We start from the raw sequence: 18,406 nt of genomic DNA, 5'->3' as shown, positions 1-18,406 counted from the left end.
CAGAACTCCGAGACTCCGCGACCTGGACTGGCCTTCAGAAAACCAGTGACCAGGCCCTCCACTAAGCGTTCCCAGGTTATGACACCTGCCCCAGGCCACTGCTGCTTTAGATACTTCATCTCTCTCTTGCCTCTGCCCTGTCAGCACTTTCACAGAGCCACTGACAGCCACTTCTGTGGCATGGCCAGTTACTCGTGACAGATAATTCCTTAAGCATGGGGGACATGTCTTATTGTCATTCCACCTGTTCTAGCCCAGTGCCTAGTAAGAGGTATGATAGATGTTTCTTGAATGAAGAAAGCAGAAGAAAAAGACTTTTGTAGAGGCCATGCTATCAAAGCATTTCATGTGGGACAGGAGTTCTCAACTGGAGGCGATTTTGTTCCCAAGGGAACGTTTGGCAATGTCTAAAAACATTTTTAGCTGTCACAATGGTGGGATGCTTGTCGCATCTAGTGAGTAGAGGCCAAGGATGCTTCCCAACATCCTGTGATGCACAGGACAGCACCCCTTGCCCCAACGAAGACTTCTCTGACCCATTATGTCAATGCTGCTGAGGCTGAGCAACTCTGATTACAGGAAATGGGTGAAAAGACACAGAAACTTCCTTCTAGGATGATGTAACTAATAACTGTCATCATATACACTTTTATACTCTCATGAATAATTCCTATTCAGATTCTTTCACCAGGGTATTTTTATTTATTTATTTATTTATTTATTTTTTGAGAGGTAGTCTTGCTCTGTCACCCAGACTGGAGTGCAGTGATACAATCACAGCTCACTGCAGCCTCACACTCCTGGGCTCAAGCAATTCTCCTGCCTCAGCCTCTGGAGTAGCTGGGATTATAGGCATGGACCACCAGGCCCAGCTAATTTTAAAATTTTTTGTAGAGGTTGGGTCTCGCTATATTGCCCAGGCCACTCTCAAACTCCTTGCCTCAAGTGATCCTCCTGCCTTGGCCTCTCAAAGCACTGCCATTACAGGCATGAGCCACCACACCAGGCCCTCACCAAAATTAACAGGTAAGGAAATGAGACACAGAGAGTAAAAGACTAGCTTGCAATTGGCCAAATCAGCAGTGAGCTCAAACTAGAATCCAGGTTTCATGACATGGTCAGTATTCCTCCCACCTTCTCTTTGTATTGGGAGAAAGATTTTGGTTCTGAAGGCAAGGGCGGGGCTTAGAAAAATGGGACCTCAGGCCTAGAAAGTCCCTAGTGTCTTCTCTCATTTGAGAGGGGAGACCCAACAGAGTATCTGTCCCACAGCAGGGCCACGCTCTGATGAGGGAAGGGCCCAAGGCCACAGCTGGTCTGGCCCAGCTGGTATAGAGCCCTCATCTCCTCTCCCCTGGACCCTGCACACCACTCTGCCCTTCACACAGAATCTGAGTCTTTCACACACTCTCCGCTTCTAACAGCCTCTTCTCTTCTGGAGTCCACCAGTAAACAGAGCCACCCGGGGGAATTCCTAAGCACGTCTCGGAGACTTGGAGGAAGGGAAGAGCAAGCAAGCAGCACACTGCAAAGAAAACTGATAACATTCTGTCTCCTTAACCTTTTCCACACAGAGCCCATCTGAAAGGAAGCCAAGCTTTATTAAATGACAGGAGTGTAGAAGGCAGTTCAGATATTCAGTCTGAGAGTCAAAATTGCCAAAGTAAGTTATTTCAAGAAAGAAATTATACTAGGCCTGAAACAGAAATCATGGGGGAGGGAAGATGGGAATAAGGTGCTTAAAAAGTTTAAAAATACATCTCCTCTGGCCAGAGGGAACAGCATGAGTGAAGGCCCAGAGTAATAGCAGAAGAGGCTGCAGAGCTGAGTAGGAGGCTGTTTTTTAAAGGTTTAAGGTAGTATATCAGGCAAGAAAAGAGGATCTGGAACAAGGTGAATAAGGAAGAGAAAAGGGAGACCAGGGTGAAGACCTTGCATGGAGACTTCATGGGACTTTGACATCTGTTAGACTGGGAAGTGAAGGAGACGGAAGAATCAAGGGTTAAACCATGCGGTATGGTGGCCACTAGCACCGCTGGGTATCCAAAATTAATTAAAATGAAATAAAATTCAGAATTCAGTTCCTCACTCCCACTAGGCATGTTTCAAGCACTCAATAGCCACATGTGACAAGCGGCTCCCACGCTGGATAAGGCAGATGACAGCACATACCCGTCATCACAGGGACTCCCCCTGCACAGCAGGTTAGAGAGACTCTCAGGCTTCTAGTCTGGGAGATCAGGCCTGGTGGGTGGAGGAGATATCAGGAAATGTTATGCCTCTTACTACAACAGAGACCAATGAAAGAGGAACCATTCTTGGCGGGTGGCAGGAGATGAAGAGTGTGGTCTCAGACATGCTGAAGGCAAGGTGGATAACGAAGCTGTAGTAGGCTTGCACAAACACTTGTCTGGAATTTAGTAGAAACCAAGATGTACAAAGATCATTGAGAGTTCTACAGATTCGGGTGAGGTCAGCCACAGGAGCACGGACAGAACTGGAACAAAGTTTCAAGGTCAAGGTAGAAACAAAAGTTGGATCAGAGCAGGTTGAGGAGTGAGGAAAAGGGGAGCAAATGTGAATAATTCTGGAGGCTCAGCAGCAGAGGGTAATGTGAGAAACAGCGCCATGTTCATGTTCTGTTGTTCAACACATAATGTGAAGTCTTGATTCTTCAACACAAGAAAAGCCTTTCCTGACCACTCCAGCAACCTTTCCAAGTCTGAATTTAACACTTGCCATGAGATGTACTCGTGGCTACATTTAACATTCTCTATTTGATTCAAGTATGCACATTCCTGACCACCACTGTAGGCTGCATGGGATTGGGGGACTCCATTTTTTCTCTTGAGACCTCCTGGACAGCTGACAGGTGGCACTCAGCAAGTGTCTGTCAGCCTGGCTGCTGCATGTAAGCTGTCTGGGGAGTGTAAGTCCAGTTAGTCATCATGCTGAAGGCCACAGATCCCCAGGCAAGGCCTGGCCCACCCTGTTCCACCTGAACCTCTAAGGCTGGGCTGGACAGGCTAATGCCCAGCAGGCACTTACTGAAAGGGGAGCTTCTCATCATTGGGCTTGATGCAGCGGACGTAGTGAGGGGTCGTGGCATTCAGGGTCTCCATGAGCAGATGCAGGGAGGTACGGAACTAGAGAGACAAAAGCCAGTGCTTGGTTATTTTTAACAAGTTGTGGATGTATGAGAAAGAAAAAACTCATATGTGGGTGGTGGTAGTTATTGTTACTATTATATTATTAATCCAGAAGGATGGAAGAAATTTCAGAGACCTGGGGTAAGATTCCAGCTCTGATGCTGCTATCTTGGCTGTGACCAAAATCAAGTCCTTCCTATTTAAGTGTTCCTCAAATTACATGGGGAAGAGACTGCCCCCTAATGTGCCTAACTCCCTGTGCTGTGGATCAAATAAGATGAAAGGTGGGCAAATACTGTATGAAAGACTTGCTCACTGTGCACTGGAAGCCTGTTCTTCCTAAACCTGAGGGCCTGGGGCCCTGACACCCGATGCCCAGGCATCCTGGAAATAATTTGTTGCACTAGATGTCCAGAATGGCAAATTCATAGGAATAAATGTTAGGTGGTGGCTGCCAGGGACTTGGCAAGCATTCTTTTCTCTCCAGAGACATACTGGGCAGAACAGCCACAGAGACCCCACAGCAGGAGAAGTTGCTTTTGGTCTCCTGATCCACAGCTTCCTTAAGCCTCCTCTCTAACCTATACATTCCAGGCCCTCCTGTCTCCCACACTGGGTGTCTGTGGCCCTGCGGCACAGCCCCACCACAGGCGTTAACATACTTATGGAAGCTACGGTCGGCCCCTTCCCTCCTCCCTCTGTTAGTTCCCTGTGGTGAAGGTTTTGGAGTTTCTTTCTTCTAAGGACACAAGATTGAGCTGGGTGGCTGAGGCTACTGACGTCAAAGCTACTGTGATGGCCTCCCTCTCATCCTGCCGCCATCCTTCATCTACAGAGAGGCCAGCCCTGCAATGTGCGCCTGGGCCCAGAGCTCTTGGTCCAGGGCTGACCTGGTGGCCAACGGTTTTCTTGTGCTCCTTGTTGGAGGCTTTCATGGGGGGTCTGGCAGAACGGATGCTGATCTTCGAAGATGACCCCTTCCCAGAGGTGGTGGCAGGAACAGGGTCCTTGTCATCATGAAACAAGTCAGCCACTAGTGGGAACTAGAAACAATCACAGAAAGAATGATGAAAATGAGATCTCCTGAACCTTACATGTTTCCTCTCAAAGCTGCTTTTCAATATATACCTGAGAACTGAAAACACACGTCCACCCCAAAACCCACACACCAACGTGCACAGCAGCATTACTCTCAAGAGCCACAAAGTAGGAACAACCCAAATATCAACTGACCATTGGATAAACAAATGTGGGACCTCCACACAATGGATTATTCGACATTATGAATGCATTCAACAATATAAAGAAATGACCTCCTGATCCATGCCATAACATGGACACACCTCGAAAAAATTACACCAAGTGAAAGAAGCCAGACACAAATGATCGTATAGTGTGTGATTCCATTTACATGAAATATCCAGGGAATAGAAAGTAAGTTACTGGTTGCCAGGGCTTGGGGGAGAAAGAGGAAGAGGAAGGAGAAGAAGGGAAGAAAGGGAGTGCCTGCTAAGGGGACAGGATTTCTTTACGGAGTAATAAAAATATTCCCAGACTTATAGTGGTGGTGACTGCATAAATTGGTGAACATACTGAAACACAGTAATTGTGTGCTTCAAAAGGGTGAATTTTATAATGTATGAATGACAATTCAATTTTTAAATGGTAGGAAAAAAGTAGCTTTTCCATACAATCTTACTCAATCTTTGCCTACAAAGATGGGCAGAACTTCATTTCCTTGTGGTGTGGTAGGAGGTGGCTACACTTTAATACACCTATGTTTAAGCTCTATTTTTCTACATTGTTGCATCTTGTCAAGTTAACTTCCCTGATACCTGTTTTCTCATCAGAATAGGGATAAGCCTATGCCTGTTACCTGGTGTTGTTATGAGTACTAAATAAGAGGTTAGTATCTTCATCTGTAACAAGGTGAAGATGCAGGCCTTAAATGAGGCACTGGTGACAGAGTCCCAGCCATCAAGATGTTCAATCTGACAGAAACAGTCCTGCCATCATCCCTTGGGGAAGTCAATGCTGGGGCTAGAATGAAGTATTACAAGGCTTTTACCACACTCCTGCAGGGGTGGGGGGAAAAGACGGGGGGGAAAAGCCGGGGGAAAGGCGGGGGGAAAGGCGGGGGGGGAAAGGCGGGGGGAAAAGGCGTGGGGAAAGGTGGGGGAAAGGCAGGGGGAAAGGAACACATAGGCCCCATTCACTAATCCCATTCGCTAACCACTTCCAATCTCAACAGAAGAGAGGCTAAATGCTAGTGCCTCAGATGCTAGGCTCTGCGCTCCTTCTTGCCTACCCTGCACCCTCTTTAACCCCCATTTAAATGCATGGCTCCCCTCTCCTGCCACTGTGTCTGAACTCCCTAGTCTAGTATCTGAGGGCTCCCTGATCGGATCCCACTCACCCCTCTCAGACAATACCTTGCAAAACCATCCAGCCGGTCACGTTGCTGTCCCACAGGCACAATGCTCACTGCTCCTGCCTCTATACCTTTGCTTACTGTGCTATTCTTACCTGAAATACCCCCACTCCTTTCTCTTCTGTACTTATCCTGAGAGGCCCCTCTTTCAAGGTTGAGCCCTGTCCCTCCTGTGACCCTCTCCCAAAGCATCCATCGCTCCTGTCTGTGTCTCCCACAGGCTCTGTGGTGCCCTGGGACGCCCCCCCCACCCCCCACCCCGAGGTCTGTGCTGAATCCTGAGCTCTACACTTGCTGAGACTTCCCTTCCTCCCAAGAACAAGGGCTGAGGAGAGAACTGAATGAGAGAATCCATGTAAGCATGTAGAATAGTGCCCAGCGTGTAGGGCTCAGACATTATCTAGTTTTACTTTTACTAGGGGTTATATACATGAGCAATCTTTTTTTTTTTGAAACAGAGTCTTGCTCTGTTACCAGGCTGGAGTGCAGTGGCGCAACCTCCACTTGCTGAAAGCTCTGCCTCCCAGGTTCAAGCGATTCTCTTGCCTCAGCCTCCTGAGTAGCTGGGACTACAGGGGCACACCACCATGCCCAGCTAATTTTTGTATTTTTAGTAGAGACAGGGTTTCACCATGTTGGCCAGAATGCTCTCCATCTCTTGACCTCGTGATCCGCCCGCTTTGGCCTTCCAAAGTGCTGGGATTAAAGGCATGAGCCACCATGCCCGGCCTATATGAATGATCTTTCTAAACCACATAAGTACAGATGCTTAAGAAATTGTATTTTTGATCTGAAGAAACAACATAGAATTTTAGATCTGGAACAACTGTAAAGGTCAACTTTCACCTCCATGTGGCAGTTGAGGATATAGACGACTGGTGAGAAGGAACCTACCGGAATCCTGCTCCAACCTCTGTTCCCTCCACCACCAAGCACAATGGCCAGCACCAGCTCTCAAAGGGCTGCTAGTCAAAGGCTGAGCCTGTGCTAGAACCTCGACCTCTGGATGCCCAGGTCAGAGCTTGTTTCAATACATAAATATAGCCTTGTCATTTAAACCCACAATATCAAGGAAGTAGAGATATAAAAGGGCTTCAGACATAGCCTTGACTTTTGAGGTACTTGCAATAACAATGAAATACATAAGATAACACTTCCATGAAACATTTCTCCAGCTGACATCATCTCCTGAGACTCGTAGGAGATTCAGGCTAAGGCACGCTACCTACTGAAGAGGCAGCATCATCTTCAGGTCCCATACAGTAGTGACAGCTCATGCTCTGGTGATGCTCTGCACTGCCGAGACCTTCAATAAATTAAGCTCCAGCCTAATGGAATATTTACTGAGCACTACAAAGGCTTTCATACCAAGAGTATCATGCCAAGAGCTTGGAAACAAAGAATCACGTAAGAATAGGTACAAAGTTCACAAAATAATTCACTATTCTAGGTGTATTCAAAAAGTCCTAGAAGCATATCAAAACAAGGCAATGCATATGAGCTTTTTCACATTACACTCTACAGTAGGCCCCAGCTCATCTCCCTCCTGCCGTCAGAGATACCTGACAGTACAGAGTCATGATGTCACATTAGCACATTACAGTGTCTAGGCAGAGTAGCAAGATGGTGCTGGTGGCACACTAGAACTGTTCTCAGAACCTGTCAGATTCAGGTGACTTAGCACACTCAAAGGCAGTTTCTGCAACCTTATTAGGTACCTTTGTGCTGGAGTTCCAGGGTGATATGACCAGGAGTATAAAACACACGATGACCATTCCATTCCCATGGGGCTTCTTGCAACCTGACCTCACTTAGGGCAGGCATAAGACCATTAGCAACTACCTAAGTCACGTCCAAGGAGAAACCGGAGAGATGCAGACACTTTGCTCAGTGAACCCCCCTCAGTCTGATGACTCTGGTATTTTTCACATATTAAAGTAACTCATATCACTTCTAAGCCTTTTGGATAAGATCAAGCACAAAGCAACTTGTGTGAATTCCATGGATCCAAGGGTTTGTTTTCAGCAAGGCTTAAGCCTCACCTTATGCAGGAACACTTCACAATCGCAGTGGATCAGTATGAGTGTGCCCACCTGCACATACATACAAGGTTACAATGCCTAATGCTTAAAACAGCACCTAATGCTGGTGAAAATTATAGGCTAATCTTCTACATCAAGCATTTTAAACTAAAAACAAACAAAAAAATTAGTTCCTCTTACCTCATTCTTAGTTATTACAAAGTTCATACATTTCAGGAGTTTCAGTTTTAGAGTCAAGAGAAATTAACACAAGTCAGTGTTTTGTTTTGCACAGCACAGGAGCTAGTCTAATGGGTTATAAAGCAATGAAACAACCATGTACATGTGCACCTAGATGCACAACCATGCTGGAATCAACATGTGTCAGTTTCACTTTTCCCTTGCACTCCTCATTTCCCACAGACACAGCAACCATTAGAAGCATCCAATTTCCATTTTCCACCAGAGTGACTTGCATGCAAATAAAAGTTACAGCTCCTTAGTTCCCTGACCTGGGTTCTAAGTTCAGTCTAAAAGCACCAACCAATGATCTTAAGGCCATCTCTGGTGAGCAGCTCAAGCCCATTCTCACTGCTGGCTATTCTGTGGCTACAATAGGCTGCTGACACCATGATTAGCATGAGAGAATGCTACCATATTCCTAAGCAAAGCACACCTCAAATCCCTGCCTCAGGGCATGGAAGGGATAATCCTATTTACAACATGCAGCGTCTAAACATCTCCATGGAAGGAGATAAAGAGACAAATCCCTGCTAAGGATACTGATGATACTGTTGTCAGGCAGGTACCCGGGAGGGTCCCCCAGTGAGATCACTAAGGATGCCCCCAAGTGTTAGCTGCCAACAGGTGACAACTCTGTTCCTATTCTCAGCATCTTTGAAATAAATCTTCCTCCTCTCTTCATGCATGGTATTTCAAAATCATAAATATTATCTTTTTAGATGGCAAGGTAACTAGTAAGCTGTCAGAAATAAAAACACAATTTAAGATCTGTGGCTAAAATCCATATGCCAACATCATAAAAAAAAGATACTTTTATTAGGTACTCAATTCCATGTGCAGTCAAAGAAGAGAAAGTAAATACTAGGTCACTGACTGTTAAGAAACTAGATTGACTAGTTTGTTCATTCATTCATTCATCCACGCATTAACCCATCAACACTTACTGACTCTCAAATATGCAACCAATGCTGTGCTAGGGACTGGCAACACAAAAGTGTTATAGAACAAGCCTAGCCTCTTCTATATCATGGAGCTTATGGTCTAGCATGGAAGTAGAATGCTAATGAAAATAACCCACAATTAAAATCATAATGACAAGAAGATGAATATCCTAAAGGAAATAAACAAAGATGCAACTGAATCGGGGGTCTGGGATGTGGGAAATGAAGAAAGGATTCTCTTAGGAAGGGAAGTCTGAACTGTAGGACACTGGATGGGGAGGACAGCACATTGTGGGGTGGAAGTAACGGCACCTATGAAGGAGCTTTGTGTATTCGGGGGGGTTAAGATAAAGCCGGTCAACCTATAATGTACACAGTGAGAAGGAAGTAAGAGGGACCAGCTCATGTAAGCCTCAGTTAAAAATTCTTATTTTTATCCTAAAAGCAATGGGAAGTCATTAAAGGGTTAAAACAACAGGGGCTAATATTTATTGAGCATGTTAACTATGTCTGACACACATGAACTCCTCCAAGCCTCCCAATGGTGTAAGCACCATTGCACTCTATTTTACAGATGAGAAACTGAGACTTAGGGCCCAAGATCACAGAGCTGTAAGTAGCAAAGTCAGGATGTGAACCCAGACAGCCTGGCTCCAGAGTCCAAGCAACAATACACCACAGAGAGTGGCATGACTAGAACCAGAGATGGCAGTTCTTTCTAAACAGATCCCTGGCTGCAGCATAAGGAAGAGCCCATTGCACGTGAAGCCCTGTCCTGGGTGCCTAGAGGAGTCAAGAGAGACCAGGGAGACCAGAAGAGCTTACAACCTAGCAGGGAGCTCAGAAGTAATGAGGTATAGCAAGAAGGGCATGGGACTGGGTCAGGAGACCTGAACTTTAGATATGACCCTGCAACTTGATAGCCGTGTGGCCTATGGCAAACTCTCAGGCTTACTAGATCTTAACTTGCTCATCTATAAAAATGGAAGAGCTGACCAGACGATTCCTTTAACTCACTCCCTGACCTGGACTCCTGCATTTTCTTATACTCGAACCACTCCATCCCCTGGCTTCTATCCACCAAGCACACAGCTATGTTCAAGCTTCTCTGCTGCTTCAAACCCCTCCCTGCTCAGCCTGTCTCTCCTCTTACTTTACCACTGATTACCTCCAGCAAGGCGTCCACAGATGGACACCACCCTCCACACCGCTCCTCCTCAAACCTGCCTCCACCAGATGGCCTCCTCCCTGTACTGCTGAAATGTGCCTTGAGAGCAACTCCAGTGCTCATCAAGTCCAATGGCTAGAAGAGGTGTGGTTTCATTTTTGATCCTACTCGACCTCTTCAAAGCCCTCCGCGCCACTGGCCCTCGCCTCCTTATAAAGGTCCCTTCTTGAAACTGAGCAGTTCTGCTTCCTCCAATCTTCTCCCTGCCCAACTCTCTTCCCAGAACCTCCCACGGGGCTTTTTCCTGCACTTCCCTCCTTTGCATTGCCATTTTCCAGAGCCTCATCCTCACCACTTACCTCAGTCCCTGGGGACAGTCTCCCCCAGGCCATGGCTCCAACTATCCCTCCCAGATCCTGCCACTCCAGTCTGGATCTTTTCCCATTACTACGATCCACAATTCCAGCTCGCTCTTCTTCCCTCTAGGTGTTCCACTGGGAACTCTGAATTCAATACAGCCCAAACCACCTTCACCCACTGACTTCCTAGGTTTAGGCTAGGATCCTGCCCTTGCCCTACTTCCTATATTTCAATCAAGTATGCAGTCCTTTTTTTCATTAATGAAGAGTCTGCTGCTCCAGCTCAGGACTACCCAGCTCTCTCCTGGATCACTACAGTCACCAAAAGTGTGAGGGTGTACCTCCGGGCACGCCTTCACCCAAACACATTCCACCCAACAGCCAGAGTTTTCTCTGGATGCAAACCTTATCCAGCAGCCGCATGTTGAAGGCCCATTTGTTTGTCCTCACTGTCTATGACAGAAAGCCATAGATGAACAGTATTCAAGTGAACTAAACACTGACAGTGGCAGGAACAGAATGGGGGGAAGGAGGGGAGGAGGGGACAAGGGGAGGAGAGGGGAGGAGAGGAGAGCCGGGCCTGGGGGCTCCATGGACCAGCGCCAGAGTGCCAAGACACAGGTAAGAAAGGACAAAGTGGCCCAGTCAGACTGGTGCTGAGAAAGTTCCATGGGGAAATAATAGAAGGCTAGAGGCAGGTTCACATTTTGAAGATGTCATTGTGATTTATGCCAATCTGTCATGGCAAAGCAAAACATTTAATAATCATATTAAATGATTCTAATTCATGTACTTTCTGAAGTGAATTTTCAAGATGTTTGAGACATGGGTAGAAGTTAACAATCTGCATAACTATACTACTGGATGGTGGGGAGGGGGTCAAATTTACAGAAATCATTCATAGTAGCTTTTACTGTGAAAAAATATATTAAGCCCTAAGGTCAGTAACAGGTACAGATTGAGTATCCCTTATTCAAAATGCCTGAGACCAGAAGTGTTTCAGATTTTGGAGAATTTACATTATACTTACTGGTTGAGCATCCCTAATCTGAATACCCCAAATCCAAAATACTCCAGTGAGCATTTCCTCCCATCCACGTACTAACCAGGCCCGATCCTGCTTAGCTTCCGAGATCAGACAAGACCAGGTACATTCAGGGTGGTATGGCCGTAGACATACTTCCTTTGAGTGTCATGTGGTGCTCAAAAAGTTTCAAATTTTAGAGCATTCTAGATTTGGGATGCTTGATGTGTATGAGAAAATCACACTAGGAACCTGGAAATCAGAATCACCAATAGGAGGATTTTAAGATTTCAGCCCCTTTCTCCTGCTTCCATTAGAAAGGCTATCTGTGCTTTTAGTTTTATACATTAAACAGGGAATTTGTAACTTAAGAGCAGAAAGTAAAAATTGTCCAAGGCAGATTTGTACCTAAGCTGGCACCATGCTATAATCTGGATACAAATATAATCAAGGTTTAGTCTGAAGAGTTTGTATGTTATATTAAAAGCTGGGTTTTCATTTAGGTTCCTGCTATTGAGACTGCATTTGGAAGTGGTAGAATCTGGGATTTAGAGGAAGATGACTGTGTTGGAATATTAATTCTCAAAAGGAGGGGTAGTATGCTTCGTATTCTATTCAAAATTTGTTTTATAAACTCAATGAACATAGAAAGAGATCTAGTTTGATGACAGGACTGAAAGACTAAGAGATACCATGTTCAACGCTGGGCTATAGACAACCGCAAAAGACCCAAGCAAGAAATACACATTACTGACCCCATCCACACCCATCCCTTAAGAAGACTGGGCTAGGTAAAGACACCTCACTCGAGGAGTGTCCCAACTCTACACAAGCTCGGAGTCACAGTGAAAAGTAGTCACCAAGCTCTTACTTGACAAAGGACCCATACAAAGGATCACATTTCTGAGTGAAAGGGAGAAGTTTTTAAATTTTTATTTTTTAATTGACACATAGTAACTGTACATATATGGGGTACCTAGTAATGTTTTGACATATGTAGTGTATAGTGATCAGATCAGGGCAACTGACGAACTCCAATTATGTGTTTAGAGCTATTAAGCAGTCTGTTTTTAAGCTGACTGAGCAGTAAGAGAGCTGCCACAATTTACCTTAGGGCAGTCACCCGGGCATTTCTCACAATTTTCCCCCTTCAAACTCAAACGCTTAAGGAAGGACCTCCAGACAAACCAACACTTTCCTGTCACTTGTTTAAAACCTGTACATAGGGACTGGCTTTGGCATTCTCTGCTATTCATTTCTATATATAGATTTTAAAAGCCCGGAGCAAATCGAAAAGGGACTAAGAAGCATGAAAAGACTTTCTAAATCCCATTTGGCAGTTTAGAAAAAGTCAATTACAGCTGACACATAGCTGTTACCTTGGAAATCACACCTACTCATTTGTGTGTATAAGAATATAAAAGATATTTCCTCTGAAACAGACACATAAAGCTAAAATAAGACTCAGTACAAGAGCAGTTTGATTGGGGTCTCTTCCCCAGAATCTTTTCTTTTTTAAAAAAATCTATGGCTGTAAACATAATAAACACATTTTCCTTTCAATCAATTCTTTTTACGTGACTAATGGTATCCTTTGGAGGGAAAAATCTCTGACATTTAGATGAATATTTTAAAAGGGTTTTAAATAGGCTTTGGAGGAAAAGTCTCAGTACTTCACTTTGTTTGGAAGACAACATGGACTCTTCTGTATTATAAAGGAGACGATATTGTTTAGTCAACTAAAAAGTTATCCTACATCGTGTCCGGCTTGGTTTAAGTATTGCTAGAAGCTTTTCAAATACCAGCACATCTTAAACAGGAAGCACTCAAAGTACATTTGAGAACATTTTGTAGTATGTTTATTATCTCAAGCTCCTATATAGAAAATAAGTTTAAAAATTAAAAGTAAACGTAAGATTTTTAAAAAGCAAACTTATTTGGTCAAAACAAGGTATGTGTGTATAACTTTAAAAAAACATATCAGCATGGAAAGCAATGGATATGTGTGCTTGTCATTCCTTGACAAGCCAAAGTCAAGCCATAAGCAGCAGGAAGGAGGAGGGGAGTGAACACCAGGGCCTTGTCTGAGCTGTTCCTCTGCTGTAATTTGGGTACCAACAAGACCAAGGTTCAGTCCAAAATCTAGGTTTTAATTGTAGGTCTCTGTCACTGAGACTGCATTTGGAAGTGGTAGGATCTCTGAGATTCAGAGGGGTATGAGTTTGTTGGAATATTAATTCTGGGAAGGAGGTGTAGGGTTCATGAACTCAGGGTAGGTGACTTTGGGTCAAGGTGGCCTCTGGACCACATGCATCTCAAGATCCCTTATGCTGGGATAGAGTGGAAAGATGGCATCGGGATGCCTGCCCCATAGCCCAGAAACGCTGCCCAATACACCCTCACTGCCCAGCACATGCTGGCATAAACATGTGACCCACAGCTTGTCCCTCTGACCTATGTGTAGTGGTGGTCAGGAATAGGAAATCTTCAGAGGAAAAACATTCTCCTTTTAAAGTGCTCTTTTTTTTCCTGGTTGATAAATTATTGCTTTTCACAATAAATAAAAATTGGAAGAGAAAATCTCCATCCTTTAGTATTTAAAGCAAATGACTCTGTTAAAAACTTGAAGTCATGTTTTAAAGAGGCATTTCTTAAGTTTATTTATAGCTCTGATAGCTGAGAAAGCAATTAGCTACATTACAACTGCTCAGGCAATGGAATTGGCTTCACTAATTACATTCTCATTAACACCATGTTATTTCACTGCTCTTAGTGGGAGTTCTTCGAACATCCCTTTGGTTGGTAGAGTATATGGGTATCTTCTATCCCCTACTGCTTAATTATTCATGACGACTTGTTAATTTCTTATCAAGGATGTCACCCGACGGGAAAAAAAAAAAGTCTCTCATAAAAGTACTTTAAGTAAAATTATGAATTTACAAACAGGATTTGAGATTTAGCTGCGCTAAATGAAAACCAATAAAAAATTAAGCATTACAACTTTAATGTAATGACATAGAAACTTGTATCTTTCTAGGTTTTCATTTTTCTTTAATACGGAGTTAGAAACATATGCCTCATACGGCTACTATGAAAACTAAAAATTTTAAAGCAAATACAGCCACTCACTCAGTAAATGATGAGCTTTAAAGATACTAAAATGACAGATGCTGCCAGACGTGCCCATCTGCCTGAATGGTATAGAGCTACTTACAATCACTCTTTGATTTGCAGCTGCAGTCTGTGTATAGCCCATCTGCAGGTTTATGGTGATACAGCATCAATCTTTGCTTTCTGTCTTTTGAGACGTCTGAAACAGGCTAGGAGGGGCTCAGGCCAGAGAGTTCTCAAGCCCTCCTCCAGCTAGTGTCTGGTCGGCCAGAGCCCTTCTTGGTCAATCTCAGTGCTGCTACACTGCATCTCAGGGGTGTTGCTGGGATGGGGACAGGGGTGGCAACAAGGTCACTGGCTCTCTAGAAGTTTTAGCTGGGGAGCGGGAAAGCTAGCATTGTGGTTGGTGGGCAGGATAGAGAAGGAGGAAGTTGCATTTCAAGAGTAGATCATACCTCTTTTGTCCTCCAACTGAGCAACATCTATACACTTTTGATGTGCATACTCTTTGAACCATCATCAATCCACTTCTAAAATTTTACCCAACAGACATAATTGTACAGAAGTATGCAAAGATATACATAAAGGATATTCATTGTTACATTATTTGAAATAGCAAATTATCAGCAGTTGTTTAAAAAAGAGAAATAGATGTGTATGCATGTGGAAAGACAACCGAGATACAACGGTAACTGAAAAATTAAATTACAGAGGACTATGTGTCTATAATACAGTTATTTTAATCTTAAAAAGATGTATCAACATGCAGAATAGGGTACATTCTCACCCACCAAAAGATGGGTCAAGGAGTGGGAAAGAAGACTTATTTTATATATTTCTACACTATTTTTATTTTTTTGAACTTATGTTTAATTTCTAATAAAAACCCAGTACCTGCAATCTAAAACAATATTCTTGTATAGAAAAGAGCTAACACAGCAGGCCTGCATCTGCTATCCTTAGAAAGGCTGCTTGACCCCTGGCTGGTGTCAGGGGAACTTGGATTTTCACCATTCCCTGGTAAGAACTGTTCACTGTGCCTAAATTGCTCATGCAAACAATATCGTTTATGTTGAGCATCTGCTTTCCTTCTGGGATTTTGGAATTTTGGTTTGTGCTAGGCTAAGGGTGCCTATAGAATCAACCCCAAATAAAAACCCTGGCTGCCTGCGCTCAGGTGACCTTCCCTGGTAGGCATTTCAAAAGAAGTGTCATGACTTGCTTCTAGGGGGAATTACATGCATCCTGTATGATTCTAGGTGGAAGGGACTCTTGGAAGCTTGTGCCTGGTCTCCTGGAGACATTACCCCATCCACCTCTCCCTTTGCTGAGTTTGCTGTTTACTTTTTGCTGTAACAAATTATAACCATAACTATATGCTGAGTTCTGTGAGTCTTCCTAGCAAATGGTTGAACCTGGAGGTGGTCTTGGGGGCCACCAACCTACCCTTATCATTCTCTTCCATAACACCTTCTTCTTGATCTTCTTAGCATTTCCATAATTTGTAATTAAACTGTGCATCTTTTTCACTAAGTTCCATGAGATTAACTACATGTGTTGGTTACCACTATATACTACACAAATATTCAATAAAGCTGTTAAATAAAAATAAGGGAAAAGCAGCTCATCTATTAATAAAAGATAACCTGCTGGAGAGTGAGTATAACAGAGTTTTCCTAGCACCACTCCTTTTTAGATTCTGGAACCCCCGAGAGTCACTCAAATTAAGATGCTCAGAAATCAATACAATGGCAGAACCAGACTCTGTACTAAATAAAAAGTACCCACCTCTCTTCCCTCCATCCCTCGTTTCTGCTCCTAATCTGAAAGGAGAAACTTCTACCAAGACAACAGAGTTTTCTGGCCCTATAGGTCGTCACTGGCCTCCAGGCATCGTAAGAGACCATCATGAGGAAGGGGCTCCTAGTGCTCAGACCACTTCCATCTACTTTCTTTCCCTGTGCCTTGGGGCTCCTCCCTATGTCACCACCCTCATGAAAAAATGGAAAAAGTCATATTAACCACCACAAACTGGAGATCTAAAAACTTAGGGAGCTGCAAGGTCAAACTTGCACTGAACTCCAAAGTGATATTTACTTTTACCCACAGCCAATTTGTCCCAGTGATGACTAATTCTCTGATGTTCCAGATACCCAGAGATCACACTGGGCAGGGGTCTGTTATTGGCAGTCTGCATGCTGTTAGCGACTCAAATCCTCCCTAAACCCCTCACCACGTGATAGAACTGGGTTTACTTGGCTTTATGTCCTGAGTCCATTTTGCTGGATATACTTTCTCCATTCTATCATCTCATCCTATTGCATTCATCTAAAGCTTATCACAAAGAGAACTTAATCTGCCATTTCCACAATGTTATCAGGCCCCTGCAGTGAGTTCAGTATCATGTGGTCTGGGAGAAAGCCTCCTAAATTCTAGGAAGTTCCCCTACCCCTGGCCCCAGGTTTCCTCTGCAGGGCTAAAGCCAGCAACAGCATCTGCATCACAGTAGACTTTTTGAGTGCCGGCGCATATGTTTCCCCTGACTGCATCATCCTCTCCCACTGCTCCTTCTCTCCTTTCACAGTTACCTGTGTGTGTCTTCATCTGCCCACTCACAGCCCATTAAAAGGGGAGCAACCACAGTGTAGACTCTGTCTTGCTCACCTTTGTGTGAAAATGGTGTGTTTAGGGCAGGGCCTTCCAAAGCAGGTGTTTAATAAAGATATGTTTGGGTGAATTGGTGCCTTCTTTCCTCTACGTCTAGAATGGACACAATATTTGCTACCTTTTCCTATGCTTGGAAATAAATAAAATTCTGATAATAACAGAGAAAGAGTCCAAAGTAGTAGATTGAAGTGTTCCTTAAATCCCACCTTCTATTCCATTAAATTTCTGCTTATAGAGAGGTTCTATAGACCGCTCAACAAATTAAATGCAGATACTAGATGTGATGGGGTTTAAATAATCTTACATCTGCAGGCAGGGGACAAAGGACAGATGACATGACGGACACCAGCTACATTTCCATCACTGCGCTCACCATTCTCTACCTGTCACCTCCCATGCTCCCCTATCCCCTCCATTAGCAGGCAACTTTCCCAGTTCTCTCCCCATGCCCCTACACTCCTTGCTTTCTTCCCTCCATCAGGCCATACTAAAGTGTTTTCAGACAAGATCGGACACATTCACGGTGGTATGGCCATTCAAGTGTTTTCATACTGAAATGACCGACAAGTCCCTTGGCCTCCTCCCTGCCCAGCATCTCTGTCTTTCCACCCTAAAGGGGTTGCATCACCACTCCCTGCCCAGCACTGGCCACGGGCATTCCTGCTCCACTCCCCGCTTCTGACGCTCTTTACCTTGCTGGCCTTCAGGATATTGATCTGCTCTTCATACACCGTGTCTCTGTTTTTCTCCAGAAAACCATCAGAGAGGTACTCCACCTGGGGCCACAGCAACCAGAGAGACACAGTCGTTAGTGCTTCAGCAGTTTCTCAACCACTTTCCTCTCATCCATGCAGCATTTTCTGAAAAGAGCTGTGAGTAGATAGGAAACCCACAGATGTTGCCACTTAAAATGCAAACCCAGTAAGTGGTCAGGATTTACGTACAGGGAACTGACTATTCATTTTGTGGAAGAAATTGTTTTAAAGGGAGTTCCCATAATAAAAGGGTTCTTTAGGGCTCTATAAATGCAGCTTCTCAGCCACATATCTCAGACCCAATGAATCAATCTGTATTTTAACAAGACCCTAGGTGATTTATGCACACATTACAATTTAAGAAACACCAGGCTAGTGCATAGCAAACAGAAATCCACTTAGAAAAATTCTATGCACGCACCAGCTACTGAGAAAGCAGCCCCCTGGAGAGCAGCCACACAGGCTTCAGGTAAGAAGCCAAACCATTCGGTACTCTGTTTTCAGCTCTCCCTTCTTTCTCAAGCTCCGTGAGGGTAG

The 18,406-nt window shown here is 44.3% G+C and overlaps 1 protein-coding gene across 3 annotated transcripts in view; it reads right to left on the bottom strand.

Moving 5' to 3' along the window:
- Positions 1-18,406, bottom strand: part of MYO5B (myosin VB) — a 393,467-nt gene that overhangs the window by 119,229 nt on the left and 255,832 nt on the right. For all 3 annotated transcript variants that reach the window (XM_050767677.1, XM_050767678.1, XM_050767680.1), the window contains exons 14-16: positions 17,807-17,890; positions 4,040-4,192; positions 3,049-3,146 (exon numbers count right to left, since the gene is read on the bottom strand). In XM_050767677.1, the coding sequence (XP_050623634.1) occupies positions 3,049-3,146; positions 4,040-4,192; positions 17,807-17,890 (335 nt within the window). The remainder of the gene's footprint in view (positions 1-3,048; positions 3,147-4,039; positions 4,193-17,806; positions 17,891-18,406) is intronic.

Source organism: Macaca thibetana, chromosome 18 (genome assembly GCF_024542745.1).
Source record: "Macaca thibetana thibetana isolate TM-01 chromosome 18, ASM2454274v1, whole genome shotgun sequence".
NCBI lineage: Eukaryota > Metazoa > Chordata > Mammalia > Primates > Cercopithecidae > Macaca > Macaca thibetana.
This window is presented reverse-complemented; position numbering and strand designations above follow the sequence as displayed.